This window comes from Salmo salar, chromosome 15, assembly GCF_965601325.2.
Source record: "Salmo salar chromosome 15, fSalSal1, whole genome shotgun sequence".
NCBI lineage: Eukaryota > Metazoa > Chordata > Actinopteri > Salmoniformes > Salmonidae > Salmo > Salmo salar.
In genome coordinates, this window is record NC_138305.1 from 86645151 (window position 1) to 86666857 (window position 21707).

General features: G+C 43.1%; 3 protein-coding genes and 1 pseudogene across 5 annotated transcripts in view; 2 read left to right on the forward strand and 2 right to left on the reverse strand.

Moving 5' to 3' along the window:
* The first annotated feature begins 801 nt into the window (after positions 1 to 801).
* Positions 802 to 6368, forward strand: LOC106571995 (DNA fragmentation factor subunit beta). The gene is made up of 7 exons (XM_014145669.3): positions 802 to 972; positions 1124 to 1250; positions 2257 to 2442; positions 2597 to 2676; positions 2846 to 3019; positions 3225 to 3325; positions 3426 to 6368. The coding sequence occupies exons 1-7, from the start codon at positions 850 to 852 to the stop codon at positions 3628 to 3630; spliced, it is 996 nt and encodes a 331-aa protein (XP_014001144.1). The 5' UTR covers positions 802 to 849; the 3' UTR covers positions 3631 to 6368.
* A 106-nt stretch (positions 6369 to 6474) lies between these two features.
* On the reverse strand, positions 6475 to 9194 carry LOC106571994 (uncharacterized). Its single transcript, XM_014145667.3, has 4 exons — positions 8831 to 9194; positions 8404 to 8496; positions 7933 to 8295; positions 6475 to 7811 (listed from the first exon to the last, which is right to left on the reverse strand). The coding sequence occupies exons 1-4, from the start codon at positions 8843 to 8845 to the stop codon at positions 7677 to 7679; spliced, it is 606 nt and encodes a 201-aa protein (XP_014001142.2). The 5' UTR covers positions 8846 to 9194; the 3' UTR covers positions 6475 to 7676.
* A 719-nt stretch (positions 9195 to 9913) lies between these two features.
* LOC106571991 (UDP-GlcNAc:betaGal beta-1,3-N-acetylglucosaminyltransferase 7 pseudogene) lies at positions 9914 to 12202 on the forward strand (annotated as a pseudogene).
* A 158-nt stretch (positions 12203 to 12360) lies between these two features.
* Positions 12361 to 21707, reverse strand: part of LOC106571987 (centrosomal protein of 104 kDa) — a 50302-nt gene continuing 40955 nt past the window's right edge. For all 3 annotated transcript variants that reach the window (XM_014145663.3, XM_014145662.3, XM_014145661.3), the window contains 2 exons: positions 16215 to 16302; positions 12361 to 14125 (listed from right to left, as the gene is read on the reverse strand). In XM_014145663.3, the coding sequence (XP_014001138.1) occupies positions 13980 to 14125; positions 16215 to 16302 (234 nt within the window). In that variant the 3' untranslated portion in view covers positions 12361 to 13979. The remainder of the gene's footprint in view (positions 14126 to 16214; positions 16303 to 21707) is intronic.

Consider the following 21707-nt stretch of genomic DNA (forward strand, 5'->3'; position numbering starts at 1 on the left):
TGGTGCCCGGCGTCTGACCCGCTGGGTGAATGGGGAAAAATAAGTAAGTCTGTTGGTCCTGTTGTTTTTTAATAAAGATTAAATACCTACGCATGTGAAGCTTGGTTATGTAAGATAAGCCGTAAGACCTTTCGTCCCCAAACCACTGTAGTGTAAGACTTGTAAAGGATTTGGCCATCTTTCAAGTGTGTGCAGACGAACAGAGTATACTGAAGAACGGTGTGTAGAAGGACGACAGTGTTGCAATTGTGGTGGGGATCATGATCCTGAGTTCCTGAAGTGCCCTTTAAGGGTGAAGGATATTGAGATGGCAAAAGTTAGAGCTGTCAATCAAATATCCTATGCAGAGGCGATTAAAATAATTGTGAAAACGTTATGCTAGTGAAGATATGGTAGTGGATACACCATAGCCTGTAGTAAATGTTTGCTGCCAGACAAAAGACACCCTGTGTGTTAAAAAGGTGGATTTTGTTGCGTTCATTGCCACAGTTATCAACTATACACCACAATTCTCAAAGAAGTCTAAGAAACTGGACATTATTGTGGCTGCAGCAGAAACGTTTTCAGGACTTAAGGATTTTTCATCTGAAGACTTGCAACGGGTACTGGTGCCGGAAGACCCAGGCTCCCCTGTGTAGTGACCAGATCGGTATTATGTTTTAAATTATGGTAATTTGTACGTTTTTTGGGGAATCCTGGTTCCATCCGGAAATCACATTTAATTGTGTGATCGCCAATATACTATAGAAGAAGAATATTTGATAATTTTACAGCCTGTCCAGTAGTTGGCAGTATGAGTCCTTTCTTTGCGTGTTTCTGCACAATGGTCTTCATAGAAGAAAAGGCGCGATGTTTGGACTTTTCAGAAAAAACAAACTTGTCAAAATAAGAAGTCTGAATGAAACTACAAAACATGGGGTGGCTGCAACAAGTCTGAAAGAGCTTCTCAAAAAGGGGAGTAAACTTCTACAGGTACGATTTCGCCCAGTAGTTTAGCAATATTTAGCACATTCTATTGCTACCAGACCGAAACAGCTGGTCTAGACCTGCAATAAGGAAGTGGCGATAATGAAAGTTACGTTGTTCTTTTGTTTAAATTATTATGTGAATCCTTTTCTTATAGGTTCCACTCGTCGGTTCGCATATTTGCTTGTATGAAGATGGAACAGAATTGTCAGAGGACTATTTCCGAAGTCTTCCAGACCATGCTGAACTTGTCCTTCTTGCCATGGATGAGAGCTGGAGCGGATGTGAGTTAAACATTGTAACTGTGACTGTAAAAAACAGTTAAAACAAACAACAAGCCAACCAACCACCTTAGACTTGGTTGCATGCACATTAATATAATGACGAGACCTACTTTATGTAGCTCTGCATGGTAAATATATGTTAACAATACTAATTTAAATATGCACTTCAAATACTTTATGTAGGCAAATAATTTAGTTAATGAATTTGAAAAGGATGGATTAGCCATGCTTTAATTTGTAGGAAGAGCGGTTAACCACACTCTCTAATGTGTAGCTTAACTTTACCTGCCAGTGATGCTTGCCAGTGCAGCGTGATCTCATAGACTAGACGTAACATAGAAAGTGTAAATCCGGGACACCCAAATTAGTATGATATGTTTGGTATGGTTGCATAAGACAGAAGGTTACTTAAGCAAAAAGTAGGGTGGATAACGCTAACATCTAGCAACGTAAAGGTTGCGTGTTTCAATCTCATCATGGACAGCTTTAGCAACTTTGCGACTCCCTTCTACTTTACAATTACTTAGCATGTAAGCTAACCCTTCCCCAAACCCAGTGTTTCCCAAACTTGGTCATGGGAAACACTGCCCTAACCATAACCCTTTAACCTAACTACTCATCTTAATTCTAACCCCTAACCTAGCTAACGTTAGCCACCTAGCCAACGTTAGCCACAACAAATTGGAATTAGAAACATATTGTACGAAATGCAATTTGTTACATACAGTATTAATATGAATTTTAATTCATAACTTATCATACGAAATGGATGATGGACATCCACAAATTAATACATACCATAAGAAATGCAACATATCATACTAATTGGAGTGTTCCAGACTTACATTTACTATGTTACGTCTACCTCAGAGTCCAGGTTGGCCAGTTAGGCTGTCTGGGCTTCAAACCCAGTTGGTCACATTGGTGCCATGGCTTAGATGTGTAGCTAACAAAAGTTGTTCTGTGAATCAATTTAAATAACAGGTATGATTTGTTATTATTCCAGTTGTCTGTGACATAGGCCGGTTGCTGGACACCGACAGGAACTCAGATCTTCTGATTGATGCGGCTAAGGGGCTTCTCACTGACGAGCGGTCTCCAAAGAGACGCAAACTCCTGGGGGAACTGCTGCTGCATTTGAAGGACAGCTCTGAGACTGAAAACAGAGAAGACGATGAAGACTGGTTCCAAGGTAAAAAGTCCTCTATCTTGGGATGGAAAGAAATCCTGCAGGAAACAATGTGATGGCCAAAAGCAAGATGGAGCAAAGTATAAGACACTTTTTATATTTAGCTGAAACAAACTGTGCCTTTTAACGTTGCACTCTTCCATTTCTGTGCTTTCAGGAATTGATGTCAGATTTAAGACCAAATCGGCCTACATGAAGTACAACTGTGAGAGCAGGATTCGTGGATACATGAAGGAGGTAAAACTGAATTACTGATGCTTTGGTTTGACACTGAAAGTGGTTGGGACTGTCAAGAAGTGCTATCTCATTATAACAAATCTACTCCAAATTGTTATCTGCCCTTCTATTTTCTGAGGGGAAAGAATATACTTACTCATGACTGATTTTATAGTTTGCTTATTCACAGGTGGATAGTTATGCTCAAACAATCCAAAAGCCTAAACTCAAGGCTGAATACAAGAAGACTGCAGAGTCCTTGGTGATGCAGCTGAAGTCTGACAAGTACAATGGCTGCTACTTCAACAGGACAGAGAAGGAACTCAATCGACTATGCACCAAGGATGGATGGTTCTCCTGTCAGGTAACATTTATGAACCTGAAAGTGGCTAGTAATGTAGAATTTGACTATAATAAAGCATAAATACAACATAATTAATTATGTGATGTACAATGGTCACAGTCATTATGGAGATATGAATGGTTACCAACAGTACCAGATCATGTTTGGCTCCATAGCATCCTGTCTTATAGCCTGTGTCCTTCCCCCATCCCTGTCATTTCCTCAGGGTGCATTTGACCAGGATGAATGCATTTCCCTCCACTCCATCAACCCCTATGGCAACCGAGAGAGCAGGATTGTCTTTAGCACCTGGAACTTGGACCACAGGTGGGTTTAGTGAATAACGGTTATTAATATCATTCAGAATGTCAGGCTCACAATCATGTTTGAAACAGTACTACAAAATCTGTAGAAATCTCTGTCCCAGGATTGAGAAGAAGAGGACGGTCATTCCTGCCCTGGTGGAAGCACTACAGAACCGCAAGAGCAGAAACATAAACCTGGACTATTTTTATAAACTGCTGTTCACTCGGGAGAATCTAAAGCTGGTGCATATTGTATGCCACAAGAAAAGTGCCCATGACTTGCTGTGTGATAAAAGAAACATGTACAAATGGGGCAAACGAAAATGATTATCTATAAAGGGAAAACGCTTTTTACATTTCAGGGCAGATGCTTTTTGTAGTGTTTGTTGGTTATTCTTAAACGGATAAAGTACAAGATTTATGACTACTGGTAAATTGAACTAAATGTAATTCTGGGTAGGGAACATTTGTTTTCTGCTGCTCTCAGAACAGCTGATTTGTTGATCATTTTGTGCTAGTGATATTAAAAAGCACTCCATTATGAGCCACTGATTGGGTAGTAGTCAATGGGCCAATCCCAAATCGTCCCCTAATCCCTATTCACAGGGTGAATTCAGTGCGATTCAATGCTTGCTACATTGTGTGATGGTTTGTACTGAAAGACACGTGTCCCCAAAATGGTGCGCACCATTCTTCAACAGCCTTTGAGGTAAATTTGTGCCTGTTTGGTGGTTGTGGCCTGATCAATATGGATGTGACTATTTAACATTTGAAAACACGTGAAGCACACACCATACAATCTTCTTCTGGGCTGCCATAATCACACTGTTCTTCAACTGGTCGTTCACTACCTTTTTCCATTGAATTTAAAATGCAAAACACTGTTCTGTTGTACCCTCCTCGAGGGCAAGGTGGAGCTATTACCAGATTGATTACACCTGTCAAATCCTCATTTTTTATTTAACTAGGCAAGTCAGTTAAGAACAAATTATTATTTTCAATGATGGCCTAGGAACAGTGGGTTAACTGCCTTGTTCAGGGGCAGAATGACCGATTTGTACCTTGTCAGCTCAGGGATTTGATCTTGCAACCTTTTGGTTACTAGTCTAATGCTCTAACCACTAGGCTAACCCAATGCATAGAGAATGATTGATTTGTTTATATATGTTTTCCTAGCACAGACTGGAATATGTTCCGGGATTCTTTCGATGGCATTGAGTACACCACATCAGTCACTGGCTTCATCAGTAAGTGCATCGATGATGTCGTCCCCACAGTGACCGTACGTACATACCCCAACCAGAAGCCATGGATTACAGGCATCATCCGCACTGAGCTAAAGGTTAGAGCTGCCGCTTTCAAGGAGCGTGACTCTAACCCGGAAGCTTGTAAGAGCAAAGCGTCAATACAGGACTATGATTGAATCGTACTACACCGGCTCTGACACTCGTCAGATGTGGCAGGACTTGCAAACTTTTACAGACTACAAAGGGAAGCACAGCCACGAGCTGCCCAGGGACACGAGCATACCAGGGGAGCTAAATTACTTCTATGCTCACTTTGAGGCAAGTAACACTGAAACATGCATGAGAGCACGACTGTGTTATCACGCTCTCCGGACGACTGTGTGATCACGCTCTCCGTAAGAACACTAAAATATCATGCCTAATTGAATACCGACCCATAGCACTCATGTCTGTAGCCGTAAAGTGCTTTGAAAGGCTGGTCATGGCTCACAACACCATTATCCCAGAAACCCTTGACCCACTCCAATTTGCATACCACCCCAACAGATCCACAGATGATGCAATCTCTATTGCACTCAACACTGCCCTTTCCCATCTGGACAAAAGGAACACCTATTTGAGAATGCTATTCATTGACTGCAGCTCAGCATTCAACACCATCGTGCCCTCAAAGCTTATCACTAAGCTAAGGACCCTGGGACAAAACACCTCCCTCTGCAACTGGATCCTGGACTACCTGACGGGCTGCCCCCAGGTGGTAAGGGTAGGTAACAACACATCCGCCTCGCTGATCCTCAACACGGGGGGCCCCTCAGGGGTGCGTCCTCAGTTCCCTCCTGTACTCCCTGTTCACTCATGACTGCATAGCCAGGCACAACTCCAACACCATCATCAAGTTTGCAGATGACACAACAGTGGTAGGCCTGATCACCGACAACGATGACACAGCCTAAGGGAGGAGGTCAGAGACCTGGCTGTGTGGTGCCAGGACAACAGCCTCTCCCTCATCGTGATCAAGACAAAGGAGATGATGGTGGACTACAGGAAAAGGAGGAGCGAGCACACTCCCATTCTCATCATCGGGGCTGTAGTGGAGCAGGTTGGTATCCACATCACCAACAAACTATCATGGTCCAAACACACTAAGACAGTCATGAAGAGGGCACGACAAAACCTATTCCCCATCAGGAGACTGAAAAGATTCAGCATGGGTCGTCAGATCCTCAAAAGGTTCTACAGCTGCACCATCGAGAGCGTCTTGACTGGTTGCATCACTGCCTGGTATAGCAACTGCTCGGCCTCCGACCGCAAGGCACTACAGAGGGTAGTGGATACGGCCCAGTACATCACTGGGGCCAAGCTTCCTGCCATCCAGGACCTCTATACCAGGCGGTGTCATTGGAAGGCCCTAAAAATTGTCAGACTCCAGCCACCCTAGTCATAGACTGTTCTCTCTGCTACCTCACGGAAAGCTGTACCAGAGTGCCAAGTCTAGGTCCAAAAGGCTTATTAACAGCTTCTACACCCAAGCCATGACTCCTGAACAGCTCCTGAACAGACCCCTCTTTTACCTCGACTAACCGTTGCCCTCGCAGATTGACTCTGTACCGGTACCCCCTGTATATAGCCTCGCTATTGTTATTTTACTGCTACTGTTTACATTTTTGTAACTTTTATTTTTCTCTTTTTTACTTAACACTTATTTTTCTTAACTTCTCAAAGCATTGTTGGTTAAGGGCTTGTAAGTAAGCATTTCACTAAGGTCTACACCTGTTGTATTTTGCGCATTTGACAAATAAAATTTGATTTGAGATCTGATTGCAGCTCCATGGCCTGTAAGCGTCATTAGATAATTATGTTTTAAAGTTATGCTTTCATTTGGGCAAGTGTAAATGTGTTTGTGGAACAATACAGACACAGGTCATTGAAAATTCAAAAAAGTTTACTTGGTCCTTGTATTGGAAGTGTAACATTACCTATGTTTAACTTCTACAGTGATTTTTGTCAACATTTACAAAGTTGGCATTGAAAATATACTGAACAAAAATATAGAACACAACATGCAACATTTTCAAAGAGTAACAGTTCATATAAGGAAATCAGTCAATTGAAATAAATTCATGTCTAGTCATATGACTGGGCAGGTGTGCAGCCATGCCTACCCACTGGGGAGCCAGGCCCAGCCAATCAGAATGAGTTTCCATTACCCGTTTAGGCAAACTGGCAACAGACTGTATTCTCTCCCACCTATCGGTTTCATGTCTCAGGTTGTCCGAGAAAGCCAGAATGGATATAATGCAATAATTGACAAATATTGTGCCACTGTGAAACTTGCAGATCAGAAATAATTAAATGGTGAAACTTGCCAGGCAACCAGTTGAATAAATTGATTTTGCAAGCAGTAGGCATTTAGAATTAAATGTAGCATGGAGCTTATAGTTAAATGATGACATCACTTTCCCCGTGTACCTTCCAAAGTTTTCAGAAATCATTTATTCGAGAAACACCATTTGTCACAAAGAAAGTATAATCCCACCCATCAAACAGATAAATGTTGTAATTTATAACTTATAAAATGTATATCATTTATAAATGTCTTTAGAAAGTGTTTCCTATATCTGCCGTTTCCATTACACATCACCATTTTTTTTGTCGCTACATTGCTTTTGTCTAATAAACCCGGATCAATGGAAACCTGCCTAAAGGCTACATGATTTATATGTTGCATTCATTCAGTCGTGCTATTACAAGGCAATATAAAAACGCCAAATAAAAAGATATTACTGTGCATACATACATACTGACAAGGCAACCAGTAACATAGTAACACACATTCAATAAAAATAGAACGAGCACTTACCCTGTACCAATTAAACAATATATACACACACACTATAAACTATAGGTCCTGATAATTGAAAAGCAAGAAGTTACTTTGTTAGTGCAAATAGCTTTTTAAATATCAATACAAATGTAAAAACTTTGGGGTACATGCTGGCAAAAAGATAACTTGATACCCTCGTTCCATTGAACAAATCCACTCTCCCAGGCTTGTCTGCCATTAGGCTAGTAAAAGGACAGAGGTTTTAATCCATCCCATTGATAGGATTTAGTTACTTCTATAAACTAAGTGCCACCTATGTCCTCTTGCTGCATGTCTGTGCCCTCTTCTTCATCACTGTCCTCTTTGGCGTAGTACTGTCGTCTCCGGAGCTCCCTCCTGCTGAAGGTCGAGGAAGCTGCAGATCTCTGTGGACAATCCTACAAGGCAAATGGAAATAACAGTATTTGAAATTAGGCCACATCATACTCCAAACAGCAGACCATTATTTCACCCATCACACCAAGCACATTGGGACATCTTATAAAGATCTCCTCTCACCTGTACAACTTCCATGTTTCCAAAGAACTTTTCCACAGGAAGAACCTGGTTACTGTCATCATCAAGGAAGATGCTCTTGTCAATCACAACACCCTCTTCAGTTTCGTCACCCTCCATATTCTCTGGTAATACGTTTGTTCTGCTCAACTCAAATCTCAGACCGTTCTCTTTACCCTCCCACAATTCATCCATGTCTGGTGGTGCGCCACACCGTGTCTTTTCATCCCATTTATAACCTTCACAGATGAGCCTCTCAGAAGTAGTTGACTCCCTACAACCGGCAACCATACAGTCATTCTGGGCAATTTCGGTTTTTGAGTCTTCCATTTTCGTTTTTTTAACATCCATCTTCTTCGCTGAACTCTATGAAGACAAAAGAGATTATTAAAAATACTAAAAGGCTTCCATAACACTGATGGACCAGCCATAATTTAACACGTATCTAAACCGAGAACTAAAAACAACATTCACCTTATCTGAACTCTTCACCTTGAGGTTTAGGTCGCTTGAGGCAACAGCGCACTTCTCCTTTCGCCGCTTCAAGTTGCAAACTCGACTCGACATCTGAAATGAGTTCACACATTTTGTTAATCAACATAGTTGCACAGACATGAACTAGCTAAGTAACTAACACTTCTTAGCTGGCTACCGTAACCAATAGATAGTTAGCTAGCTAACTACTGCCCCGCTAGCTAACAGACTACCGTTAGTTAGTCGATGAAAGAAGGACTAAACAGGTTTCCCAAAAAACAATGGACAATTGAATCGCTAGCTACGTAGCAATTATTTTTGCTAGGTAGGACAATTTAATCGATAGCTAAATAGTGTTAAATAATAGCATATATTGTGGGAGGTTAACTAGCTAACGTTTGCTAGCTACTAACTCGGACAAACTCACCTGTTTCTTCCTCATTTTCGGAAGTTAGCTACATGTTAAGTCACTGGATTGCAATCTAGTTAACAGTCGCTTTTGCACAAATGTCTGTGGACGTAGCTAGCTAATTCAACCAAAAGCAATTTCGTTCTAAATACAGGTCGTCAGCAAACGGTAAAATCGTCGTTCTGATAAAAATACACCGTTTTGTTTTCTGATCCGAGTGGTGAACCGAGACAGTGTTCGAATTCCGAAAAATGTAGCTACGTCTAGAAGTCACGTGCAGTTCAATCAGAGGTCGAGGTCTCTTTGATGTTGACTGATCAAGAAACAATTGATTCCTTGTGCCAGTCAATGGTGCCTACTAGCTACTGTTTGTCTTTGTTATTTCGACAAAAACTTGAGTGTCGTGTCTTACTGCACTTATTACATGTTTATACACGGCATAAATAAGCTCGTTGTTTGAGGTGGAAAAACACGACACATTTGACAATTTCCAAAACCGACACACGGGGGTGGTAAAAGCTTGTAATGTATTTCCTCATACAGCCCAAAGACACCGGTTTCCCCTTTCATCTGTGTCTAGTTACACAGATTTTGTCCCTGTGGATCTCTCTTTCTCTCTGTGTGTATGTGTGTGTTAAATATATTTTTGTGTTAATGGATGATTGCTGCAAAACAAATGTACCCTATTGTTTATAATTACGTTTTCTGAAGCTACGTTGATGGTAGCTAAAGGACTTAAGTTAAGTTCCTTAGCTACGTTGATGGGCAATTGTATGTAGGCTGTGATATTATAATGCATATAATCATGCACAATAACCTATTATATATTACAATATTATTATCATTATAATAAGACAATACACTGTATTGCTTGATGGCTGATAAATAAATAGTAGGTGCAATCAAATGGACAATATAGCCTCAGCCTTAGTTTTTCAAGCTTATGCCATTAGATATCTAATTTAAAGCCTAAAAGATGAGTGAGCCAACCGGAGACGAAGTCTAGTGAGCCACCTGTGATGTGAAATAAGAAACCTGCATATTGTCACAGATAGGTGTATTGGGGAGATGATAAAAAACTCAGTAAGTAAAATCATGTTGAAAATACGTATTTTTCTGACGTCGAAGTTAGGTTAATTTTAGGTTATGAATGAAAGTTCAAAATATATATTTTCCCGGACCGGACGAAATCTGAACCAAATATAGACATCTATGTTAGTTCGGACCGGATCAAAAACCAACAATCAGTGGCTGGTCCAGACCACACCAAAAAAAATACCAAACAAAGAAGGCCGGTCTGGACAGGACCCCCAAAAATATGTACAAAAGAAGTCAGTCCATGCTTAGTGGGAACTGAGTAAGGGGAGAAGCTTGTAGGCAACAGTCACTTTTCAAGACCAGTCCACAATCTCATCGAACAAGTTTTTTTTTGTATGATATAACAGAGATTACTTTCCAAGAAATATAGATTCGTCTTTTTGAACGCTAAAGGAATAGCATGGTGGCGTCCAGCTACCGACTTTCAAGGTAGCTGGTCACGGGACAATGAATAGACTCACTAAGATGTAGCCAAACTGTAATTTATGCGCAGCTTTCAATTTTTCAAAATTGACACTAATGATGAGATGCTTTAACAATAGGGGTACCTATTCAATTGCAGGATTTCTTATTCATTACACGTTTTGCCCCATAGCTATGGATTTTTTTTTCAGGAGAAAGAGGGCATTGAAAACTCTCCTGAGCTTGTCTCTAGTCTTTGCGTCTTTATTGATGATCCAAAAGTTCAAGCTTGTGGATAACAGCATCAAGGATGATATGGAGGTTAAACGCCTGGAAGACGCCGGTTGGTGTGGACCTGAGTGTGATTTCTACAAAGGAAAAGACCTATTGAAAAGCAGTTTGGGAAACTACTCGCCGCCTGTTCTTGGTGATGATCTGGATGCGCCACGGGTGAAGATGTCCAACGATACTCCGTCTACATGGGATGTACACGTTATGAACTGCAGTGAAGATTCAGCCGTGAGGAAGAATGATTGGTTTCGACGTTTGGATCCGAGATTCCACCAATTTGTGTTACACAGACATTGTCGGTATTTCCCAATGTTAATAAATCACCCGGATAAATGCAGGAATGGAGACGTACACTTGCTCATGGTTGTAAAATCCGTTATAGAGCAGCATGATAGGCGAGAGGCCGTGCGTAATACCTGGGGTAGGGAACAGGCAATTGATGGTAAGAGAATAAAAACGCTGTTTCTTCTAGGAAGCCCGACAAATGGTAAAGACACGAAAAACCTTCAAAAGTTGATTGAGTATGAGGACATTATATATGGAGATATTCTTCAATGGGATTTTATGGACACATTTTTCAACCTCACCTTGAAAGAGGTGAATTTTCTAAAATGGTTTGATATTCACTGCTCCAGTGCCAAGTTTATATTCAAAGGGGATGACGACGTTTTCGTGAATACAAAGAACTTACTGGAACTTATTGGTTTCAAGACTGAGGACCGCAAAGTGCTGAACTTATTTGTTGGGGACACCATATCCAAAGCCATCCCCATCAGAAACCATCAAAGTAAATACTACATCCCCAAAGAGCTGTTTGACAAACCGTACCCACCTTATGTTGGTGGTGGTGGGTTTTTAATGTCCTCACAATTAGCTCAGAGACTGTTTGTGGTTTCAGAGGACTTGGAGCTCTATCCCATTGATGATGTGTTTTTGGGAATGTGCCTCCAGAAGCTACACTTGACTCCGGAGATGCACATAGGTTTCAGGACCTTTGGCATCATGAAACGCAGAGTGAGTCCAATGAACAGAGAACCTTGCTTTTTCAAAAACCTCATCGTAGTCCATAAATTGAGTCCTCAGGAGCTACTCAGGATGTGGAGTGTAGTGGAAAATAAGGAGCTGGTTTGTGCCAAATACACTGCACCATGATTGTTATTTATAATATGTGTATGTAGGCCTAGTAGGACACATTGCTGTCACTAAAATATCCAACTAAGAAAGACAATGTGAAAAGAATTACATTCATTCTCACTGACCTGTTTAATGTTTCACTTTTGTAATGTTTAATGTAATGTCCATAGGTAGGAAAACCAAATTAGTAAGTGTACATGACTTATGTCTATACAAAATTAACCACTTTTTCAGCAAACTGTAAATATATGGCAGCATTTAACACTGAAAAGCCTTTTTCATGCCAGTTTAGTGCCTTTGATTTTTTGAGATTAGGGATGTTTTAGTAACTAAAAAGGTTACATGAAAATATAATTTGGTAAATGTTTGCCATATATTCTAGAACAAATATGTAATGACATTTTAAGAGTCACAACTAGTTTTTGTGTTGATGTTTGTAACAGATTCATTAAATATGTATTGTTATATCAGTGTTTTAATGTGGCTGAGTGCTGGGTAAGAGTTGAGGGCTGCTGGGTGGATAACAGATACTGTAATTGTTGGTGTAAAATATTGCAACAGGTGTCTTTGAAATACATATTTGGCAACTCAAACTCAGCACAGTAAGAGACAACAGCACTGTATAGATTCATTTAACTTTATTTCATCAAACATAGATGTTTCAATCTCTGCACAAAATGGTTGTAAATCAAATATGTACAGTCAATACTGATTGATATGTACTGAAAATCCACAAGGAAAATATATACATCAGTGGAGGCTGCTGAGAGGAGGACGGCTCGTAATAATTGCTGGAACAGGGCAAATGGAATGGCATCAAATACATGTAAACCATGTGTTTGATGTATTTGATACCATTCCACTGATTCCGCTCCATCCATTACCACGAGCCTGTCCTCCCCAATTAAGGTGCCACCAGCCTCCTGTGATATACACCTATGTAATTTCCTAAATATGAAAAAGCTGAAAGAGACAAAAAGATTGGGATGTAAGAAAATGTCAAAACGTCCTATAATTTGATCAAGATTGGTAACTCAAGGCAAAGGACCAGCAGATAACAATGAAACACACCATATAACATATGAAGCAGTAAAATAGTATTGTCTGCTAAGTGGACACTTTATATTAGTTCCAGTCCACATTGTACTGATGTAGGGTGTACCTTGGAGATAATTATGACTTGAAGTTTTAGGTCAAGATTCACACATTTGGTATAAAATCCCTCTGATTTAGGCTACCTATACAAAATGCAATAGCATGTTAAGTAACATATGGGAAACAAATGCAAACCTATAAAAGGGTGCATCTTACCCTAGAAAGTATTACAGTGAACTAAGTGCCTAAGATGTTTCATCAAGTGGGACCATTCTCAAATCTTAGATGTTTGGGAAAATTACCACTAACGTACATTACTCCTAAAGAAAAAAGAGAACGTTTGCTCTCATTTATTTTCTATTTCACCTTAAATGGCTTTTTGGCTAGGCTAAATATCTGTGCTTTGTGTTGATTGTCTAAACACTCAAAATATAAAAACACAGATTGAGACAATAAATAGTGTGACAATGTGAAAAGCATGATAAATTCCATTGGCAAGCAAAATGTGCTATATAATAACTATGTAGGGAAAGTAATTACAGTAAGAAACAAAGACACACATTTACACAACTACTGTATCAATGTAAAACATATTTGATTAGATTACAAGTCACACAGAGATACATAAAGAGACATAAAGAGAAATGTAAACAGATGCCCTGCATGAAGCTTGTTGTAAAGCTACACAGGCTGTTATTGGATTTGGAGTAATCAATAAACAGCTTAGAATAGTATTATTACTATATTATAATAACTTAGTATGTAGTATACTAATATATAATATATTGCAATATCATTCAGTATCCCTCTCTTTTGATTTTAGCCAGATTTTGGTCCCTGTTCTGACGGACTCAGTTGCAAGGGAAATTAATCCAGTCCCCCCTAGTCAGGGTGTCAACATGAAACTGTAGCCCAAAACAGACAAATGTTCTTCCCTCATTTCCTCTCCCATTGGTGTAAGGCGACTACATAGGTTGGGATAAAGCCATATGATTGAAACCTATCATGTCATTTTAGATCAGTGATTGTAAAGGAAGGTATTTTATACTGTTGAGACAGTACCATGGTTCTTCCTCATTCCAAGCATTTGGACAATCTAGGGTGCTCTTGTGTGAGAAGACTGGGGCAGAGACGGTTGGGTGTGGGTTCACCGTTTGACTGGGGTGAGGCGGCTGGTGTGGGTTCGGCTAGCTCTGGGTGCCAAGGCCGGAATCCTGCTCCCTTTGCCCATTGCCCTGCCCCTACTTCCCACTGACCACACCTGCTTAAGCTTAGCCACACTGCCAGGCTTCCCTGAACACAAGAGAAAAAGAAGAGAATGACTTCCTCCACCATTAGGAAGTACTGAGTGTTATTCTAAAATACTTTTTCCCCCCCTCAACCACACACACACATGCACACACAAAAAATACCCCATAATGACAAATTGAAAACAGGTTTGTAGAAATGTTTGTAAATGTAACAAAAATAAAACAGAAATATCTTATTTAATGTAGTATTCAGACCCTTTGCTATGAAACTCAAAATTGAGCTCAGGTGCATCCTGTTTTCATTGATCATCCTTGAGATGTTTCTACAACTTGATTGGAGTCCACCTGTGGTAAATCAAATTGATTGGACGTGATTTGGAAAGAAAACACCTGTCTATATAAGGTTCCACAGTTGACAGTGCATGTCGGAGCAAAAACCAAGCCATGAGTTCGAAGGAATTATCCGTAGAGCGCCGAGACAGGATTGTGTCGAGGCACAGATCTGGGGAAGGGTACCAAAAAAATTCTGCAGCATTGAAGGTCCCCAAGAATGCAGTGGCCTACATCATTCTTAAATGGAAGAAGTTTGGAACCACCAAGACTCTTCCTCGAGCTGGCCGCCCGGCCAAACTGAGCAATCGGGGTGAGAAGGGATGGTCACTGACAGAGTTCCAGAATTCCTCTGTGGAGATGGTTGTCCTTCTGGAAGGTTCTCCCATCTCTGCAGCACTCCACCAATCAGGCCTTTATGGTAGAGTGTTCAGACGGAAGCCCCTCCTCAGTAAAAGGCACATGACAGCCCACTTGGAGTTTGCAAAAAGGCACCTAAAGGACTCTTGACTATGAGAAACATGATTCTCTGGTCTGATGAAACCAAGATTGAACTCTTTGTCCTGAATGCCAAGTGTCTCATCTGGAGGAAACCTGGCATCATCCTTACGGTGAAGCATGGTGGCAGCATCATGCTGTGGGGATGTTTTTCAGCGGCAGGGACTGGGAGACTAGTCAGGATCGAGGAAAAGATGAACGGAGCAAAGTACAGAGAGATCCTTGATGAAAACCTACTCCAGAGAGCTCAGGACCTCAGACTGGGACAAAGGTTCACCTTCCAACAGGACAACGACCCTAAGCACACCCCCAAGACAACGCCGGAGTGGCTTTGGGACAAGTCTCTGAATGTCCTTGAGTGGCCCAGCCAGAGCCCGGACTTGAACCCAATCAAACATCTCTGGAGAGACCTGAAAATAGCTGTGCAGCGATGCTCCCCATCCAACCTGTCAGAGCTTGACAGGATCTACAGAGAAGAATGGGAGAAACTCCCCAAATACAGGTGTGCCAAGCTTGTAGCGTCATAACCAAGAAGACTTGAGGTTGTAATTGCTGCCAAAAGGTGCTACAACAAAGTACTGAGTAAAGGGTCTGAATACATTGTTTTATACAATGTTTGTACATTGTTTTATAAATTTGCAAACATTTCTGAAAACCTGTTTTTGATTTGTCATTATGGGGTACTGTGTGTAGATTGAGGGAAAAAAATGAACCAATTTTAGAATAAGGCTGTAACGTTACAAAATGTGGAAAAAGTCAAGGGGTCTGAATACTTTCCGAATGCACGGTAGGTCTAAAAAGGGCCTAAAATGGCCACTTTTCATCTTTTTTTTAAAAAAGTGATACAAATGTAAAAGCATGCCAAACATCTTTCCTCCCAATGAAGTTTCTATGTGAGAATTGCCAGAACAATCTGATAGCCAAAATATTTTCAGTCTGGAATTGCCTTGTGTGTACTGTATACAGGTAACCTGCAAGGCAAGAAGGTTGTACAGTGTTTGAGTGCGGTGTGTGTGTGTGTGTGTGTGTGTGTGTGTGTGTGTGTGTGTGTGTATACACATGTTTCCAGAATGTGCATCACAGGAGATTGATGGCACCTTAATTGGGTAGGACGGGCTCGTGGTAATGGCTGGAGTGGAATAGTATCAAATACAGCAAACGTTTGATGCCATTCCATTTACTCCATTCCAGTCATTATTATGAGCCGTCCTCCCCTAAGCAGCCTCCACTGACGGGCATGCATGTATGCGCACACTAAGGACAGAGGAAAAAGTGGGTGTTAAGTGGGTGTATGAATGACTTACCTTGTGCCAGCTGGGCTCTCAGCGATACCGCAGTCCTCCGTGAGTTCTGTTTACAGCCCTCTCGGCCCATGAGGTGTGCCTTCCAGGTCTGGAAGACAAAGAGCAAGTCAGTCTGCTGCTGCCCTATAAAATGTACTCTCTCCCTCTTACTCCATGCATGCCTTTGTTGTGCAGCACCACTGTGGGCCAGTGTCAGTGCCTGGCTAATGGCTGACTTGGCTCCAACACAGGGGCTTTTCATCTGGCACACCAGGCAAGGGTTTGGGCCGCAGAGGTTCAACTGCTACTGAGAGTTTTCCTTGTTGAAGGTAAGAAGGAGAAGTGTGAGGGAGAATGAATGCGGCAGCGCTGCTTGAGGGCTTCCAGAAAATGTGCCTCCTCAGTTCATCTTAAGAAGAACACTGCATGTGTGTTTTTATGAATTTAAAAAAGCAAGTCAGTTAAGAACACATTTTTATTTACAATGACGGTCTACCAAAAGGCCTCCTGCGGGGATGGGGGATTAAAAATGTAGAACAAAACATACATCACAACAAGAGAGACCCCACAACACTGGACCGGATGCTGGAGTGAGTAGTCGTGCTGTACTTCGCTCCGCGGGTAATATTACATTTCATTACATTACAACGGAACGATTTGATTTGATTAGCTAGCTAGCTAGCTACATAGTTGTCTTTGCTGTCTTTATATCAAGGATAAAGGTATAGCTTTGAGAAACTAACAAGGTTAGCTAGCCAGCTGTATTCGGTCGCAGCGACGCAGCGACGCCGTTTTCCAAACAGCGTCAACACCACAGCCACTGCTAGCTAGCCAACTTTACCAACTAGCAGTACTGTAGAAACTAAATACATTACAACGGAACCTTTTGATTAGTGTAATGTTAGCTAGCTACATAGTTGTCTTTGTATCAAAGATAAAAGGTAAGATAAAGGTAAACGCAGCCATTGCAAGCTAGCCAACTCTACCAGCTAGCAGTACTGTATCATTTTTAGTCAATAAAATTGTTGCAACGTAAGCTTAACTTTCTGAACTTTCGAGACATGTAGTCCACTTGTGTGGCTAGCAGGACTGACTTTGTGTTAGCTAGCCAACGTTTAATTACTTCTGCGTTATGAAAGGAACTAGACACGGACACGAATGATCCATTGGTAGTTTGTTGTAACCAAGTATTGGTGCTAACCGTGTGTTATTGGATGCTAGCATGCTAGTTAGCTACGGCGTCATAGGATACGGTGCACTGGGTGGGTTTCACGGAAGAATACTGTACCAAGTTATCTAGCTGAATAAACTAAGTTTGAGCCTATTCCTGGAAACATTGAACCACTGTAGTTTACATCAATTCTAATTTCTAAAGTGGAATTTGGAAAAGTTATATTTGAGTGTTTCAGTGAATGGTTAGTGAGGGAGGCCCTGCTCTCTCGCTTCCCCAGTTGTTTAGTTAATTTTCATTCCAATCTCCGTTGCATTAGCGTTGCCTCTCCTGTAGCCTGTCAACTATGTGTCTGTCTATCCCTGTTCTCTCCTCTCTGCACAGGCCATACAAACACTTCACACCGCGTGGCTGCTGCCACTCTAACCTGGTGGTCCCAGCGCGCACGACCCACGTGGAGTTCCAGGTCTCCGGCAGCCTCTGGAACTGCCGGTCTGCGGCCAACAAGGCAGAGTTCATCTCAGCCTATGCTACCCTCCAGTCCCTCGACTTCTTGGCGCTGACGGAAACATGGATTACCACAGATAACACTGCTACTCCTACTGCTCTCTCCTCATCTGACCACGTGTTCTCACATACCCCGAGAGCATCTGGTCAGCGGGGTGGTGGCACTGGAATCCTCATGTCTCCCAAGTGGACATTCTCTCTTTCTCCCCTGACCCATCTGTCTGTCTATCTCCTTTGAATTCCATGCTGTCACAGTCACTAGCCCATTCAAGCTTAACATCCTTATAATTTATCGCCCTCCAGGTTCCCTTGGAGAGTTCATCAATGAGCTTGACGCCTTGATAAGTTCCTTTCCTGAGGATGGCTCACCCCTCACAGTTCTGGGTGACTTTAACCTCCCTACGTCTACCTTTGACTCATTTCTCTCTGCCTCCTTCTTTCCACTCCTCTCCTCTTTTGACCTCACCCTCTCACTGTCCCCCCCTACTCACAAGGCAGGCAATACGCTTGACCTCATCTTTACTAGATGCTGTTCTTCTGAGTCACTGGCTTACTGGTGTTCTTCCATGCTGTCCATGGGAGGGGTGCGTCACTTGAGTGGGTTGAGTCACTGACGTGGTCTTCCTGTCTGGGTTGGCGCCCCCCCCCCCCCCCCCCCCTTGGGTTGTGCCGTGGCGGAGATATTTGTGGTCTATACGCGGCCTTGTCTTAGGACGGTAAGTTGGTGGTTGGAGACATCCCTCTAGTGGTGTGGGGGCTGTGCTTTGGCAAAGTGGGTGGGGTTATATCCTGCCTGTTTGGCCCTGTCCGGGGGTATCATCGGATGGGGCCACAGTGTCTTCTGATCCCTCCTGTCTCAGCCTCCAGTATTTATGCTGCAGTAGTTTATGTGTCGGGGGGGCTAGGGTCAGTCTGTTATATCTGGAGTATTTCTCTTGTCTTATCCGGTGTCCTGTGTGAATTTAAATATGCTCCCTCTAATTCTCTCTTTCTTTCTTTCTCTCTGAGGACCTGAGCCCTAGGACCATGCCTCAGGACTACCTGGCATAATGACTCCTTGCTGTCCCCAGTCCACCTGGCCGTGCTGCTGCTCCAGTTTCAACTGTTCTGCCTGCGGCTATGGAACCCTGACCTGTTCACCGGACGTGCTTGTTGCACCCTCGACAACTACTATAATTATTATTATTTGACCATACTGGTCATTTATGAACATTTTAACATCTTGACCATGTTCTGTTATAATATCCACCCAGCACAGCCAGAAGAGGACTGGCCACCCCTCATAGCCTGGTTCCTCTCTAGGTTTCTTCCTAGGTTTTTGGCCTTTCTAGGGAGTTTTTCCTAGGGAGTTTTTCCTAGCCACCGTGCTTCTTTCACATGCATTGCTTGCTGTTTGGGGTTTTAGGCTGGGTTTCTGTACAGCACTTTGAGATATCAGCTGATGTACGAAGGGCTATATAAATACATTTGATTTGATTCTACTAATCTCACTGCAACTCCCCTCCAAGTCTCCGACCACTACCTTGTATCCTTTTCCCTCTCGCTCTCCTCCAACACTATTCACTCTGCCCCTACTCAGATGGTATTGCGCTGTCGCAACCTTCGCTCTCTCCCGCTAATCTCTCCTCTTCCATCCTATCATCTCTTCCCTCTGCTCAAACCTTCTCCAACCTATCTCCTGATTCTGCTTCCTCAACCCTCCTCTCCTCCCTTTCTGCATCCTTTGACTCTCTATGTCCCCTATCCTCCCGGCCGGCTCGGTCCTCCCCTCCTGCTCCGTGGCTTGACGACTCATTGCGAGCTCACAGAACAGGGCTCCGGGCAGCCGAGCGGAAATGGAGGAAAACTAGCCTCCCTGCGGACCTGGAATCTTTTCACTCCCTCCTCTCTACATTTTCTTCCTCTGTTTCTGCTGCTAAAGCCACTTTCTACCACTCTAAATTCCAAGCATCTGCCTCTAACCATAGGAAGCTCTTTGCCACCTTCTCCTCCCTCCTGAATCCTCCCCCCCTCCTCCCTCTCTGCGGATGACTTCGTCAACCATTTTGAAAAGAAGGTTGACGACATCCGATCCTCGTTTGTTAAGTCAAACGACACCGCTGGTCCTGCTCACGTTGCCCTACCCTATGCTTTGACCTCTTTCTCCCCTCTTCCGTCTTCAAGAGAGCGAGAGTTGCACCCCTTCTCAAAAAACCTACACTCGATCCCTCCGATGTCAACAACTACAGACCAGTATCCCTTCTTTCTTTTCTCTCAATAACCTCTTGAGCGTGCCGTCCTTGGCCAGCTCTCTTGCTATCTCTCTCAGAATGACCTTCTTGATCCAAATCAGTCAGGTTTCAAGACTGGTCATTCAACTGAGACTGCTCTTGTCTGTGTCACGGAGGCTCTCCGCACTGCTAAAGCTAACTCTCTCTCCTCTGCTCTCATCCTTCTAGACCTATCTGCTGCCTTTGATACTGTGAACCATCAGATCCTCCTCTCCGAGTTGGGCATGTCCGGCGCGGCTCACTCTTGGATTGCGTCCTGCCTGACAGGTCGCTCCTACCAGGTGGCGTGGCGAGAATCCGTCTCCGCACCACGTGCTCTCACCACTGGTGTCCCCCAGGGCTCAGTTCTAGGCCCTCTCCTATTCTCGCTATACACCAAGTCACTTGGCTCTGTCATATCCTCACATGGTCTCTCCTATCATTGCTACGCAGACACACAATTAATCTTCTCCTTTCCCCCTTCTGATAACCAGGTGGCAAATCGCATCTCTGGCAGACATATCAGTGTGGATGACAGATCACCACCTCAAGCTGAACCTCGGCAAGACGGAGCTGCTCTTCCTCCCGGGGAAGGACTGCCCGTTCCATGATCTCGCCATCACGGTTGACAACTCCATTGTGTCCTCCTCCCAGAGTGCTAAGAGCCTTGGCGTGACCCTGGACAACACCCTGTCGTTCTCCGCTAACATCAAGGCGGTGAACCGATCCTGTAGGTTCATGCTCTACAACATTCGCAGAGTACGACCCTGCTTTACACAGGAAGCGGCGCAGGTCCTAATCCAGGCACTTGTCATCTCCCGTCTGGATTACTGCAACTCGCTGCTGGCGGGGCTCCCTGCCTGTGCCATTAAACCCCTACAACTCATCCAGAACGCCGCAGCCCCTCTGGTGTTCAACCTTCCCAAGTTCTCTCACGTTACCCTGCTCCTCCGCACACTCCACTGGCTTTCAGTTGAAGCTCGCATCTGCTACAAGACCATGGTGCTTGCCTACGGAGCTGTGAGGGGAACGGCACCTCCGTACCTTCAGGCTCTGATTAGTCTCTACACCCAAAGAAGGGCACTGCGTTCATCCACCTCTGGCCTGCTCACCTCCCTACCTCTGCGGAAGCACAGTTCCCGCTCAGCCTAGTCAAAACTGTTCGCTGCTCGGAGTCACGATTGACGGAGTCAATCACCACCTTCCGGAGACACCTGAAACCCCACCTCTTTAAGGAATACCTGGGATAGGATAAAGTAATCCTTCTAACCCCCCCCCCCCCAAAAAAAAGATTTTGATGTACTATTGTAAAGTGGTTGTTCCACTGGATATCATAAGGTGAATGCACCAATTTGTAAGTCGCTCTGGATAAGAGCGTCTGCTAAATGACGTAAATGTAATGTAAATGTACATAAAGAGAGACATAAGACAACACAGCATGGCAGCAACACAACAACACAGTAGCAACACAAAATGGCAGCAGCACAAAGCATGATACTAACATTATTTGGCACAGACAACAGCTCCATAGTCTCTGGAAGACGTTTTCAATCTTTGCCTGACTGTCTGACACACAAACAGGTTCCG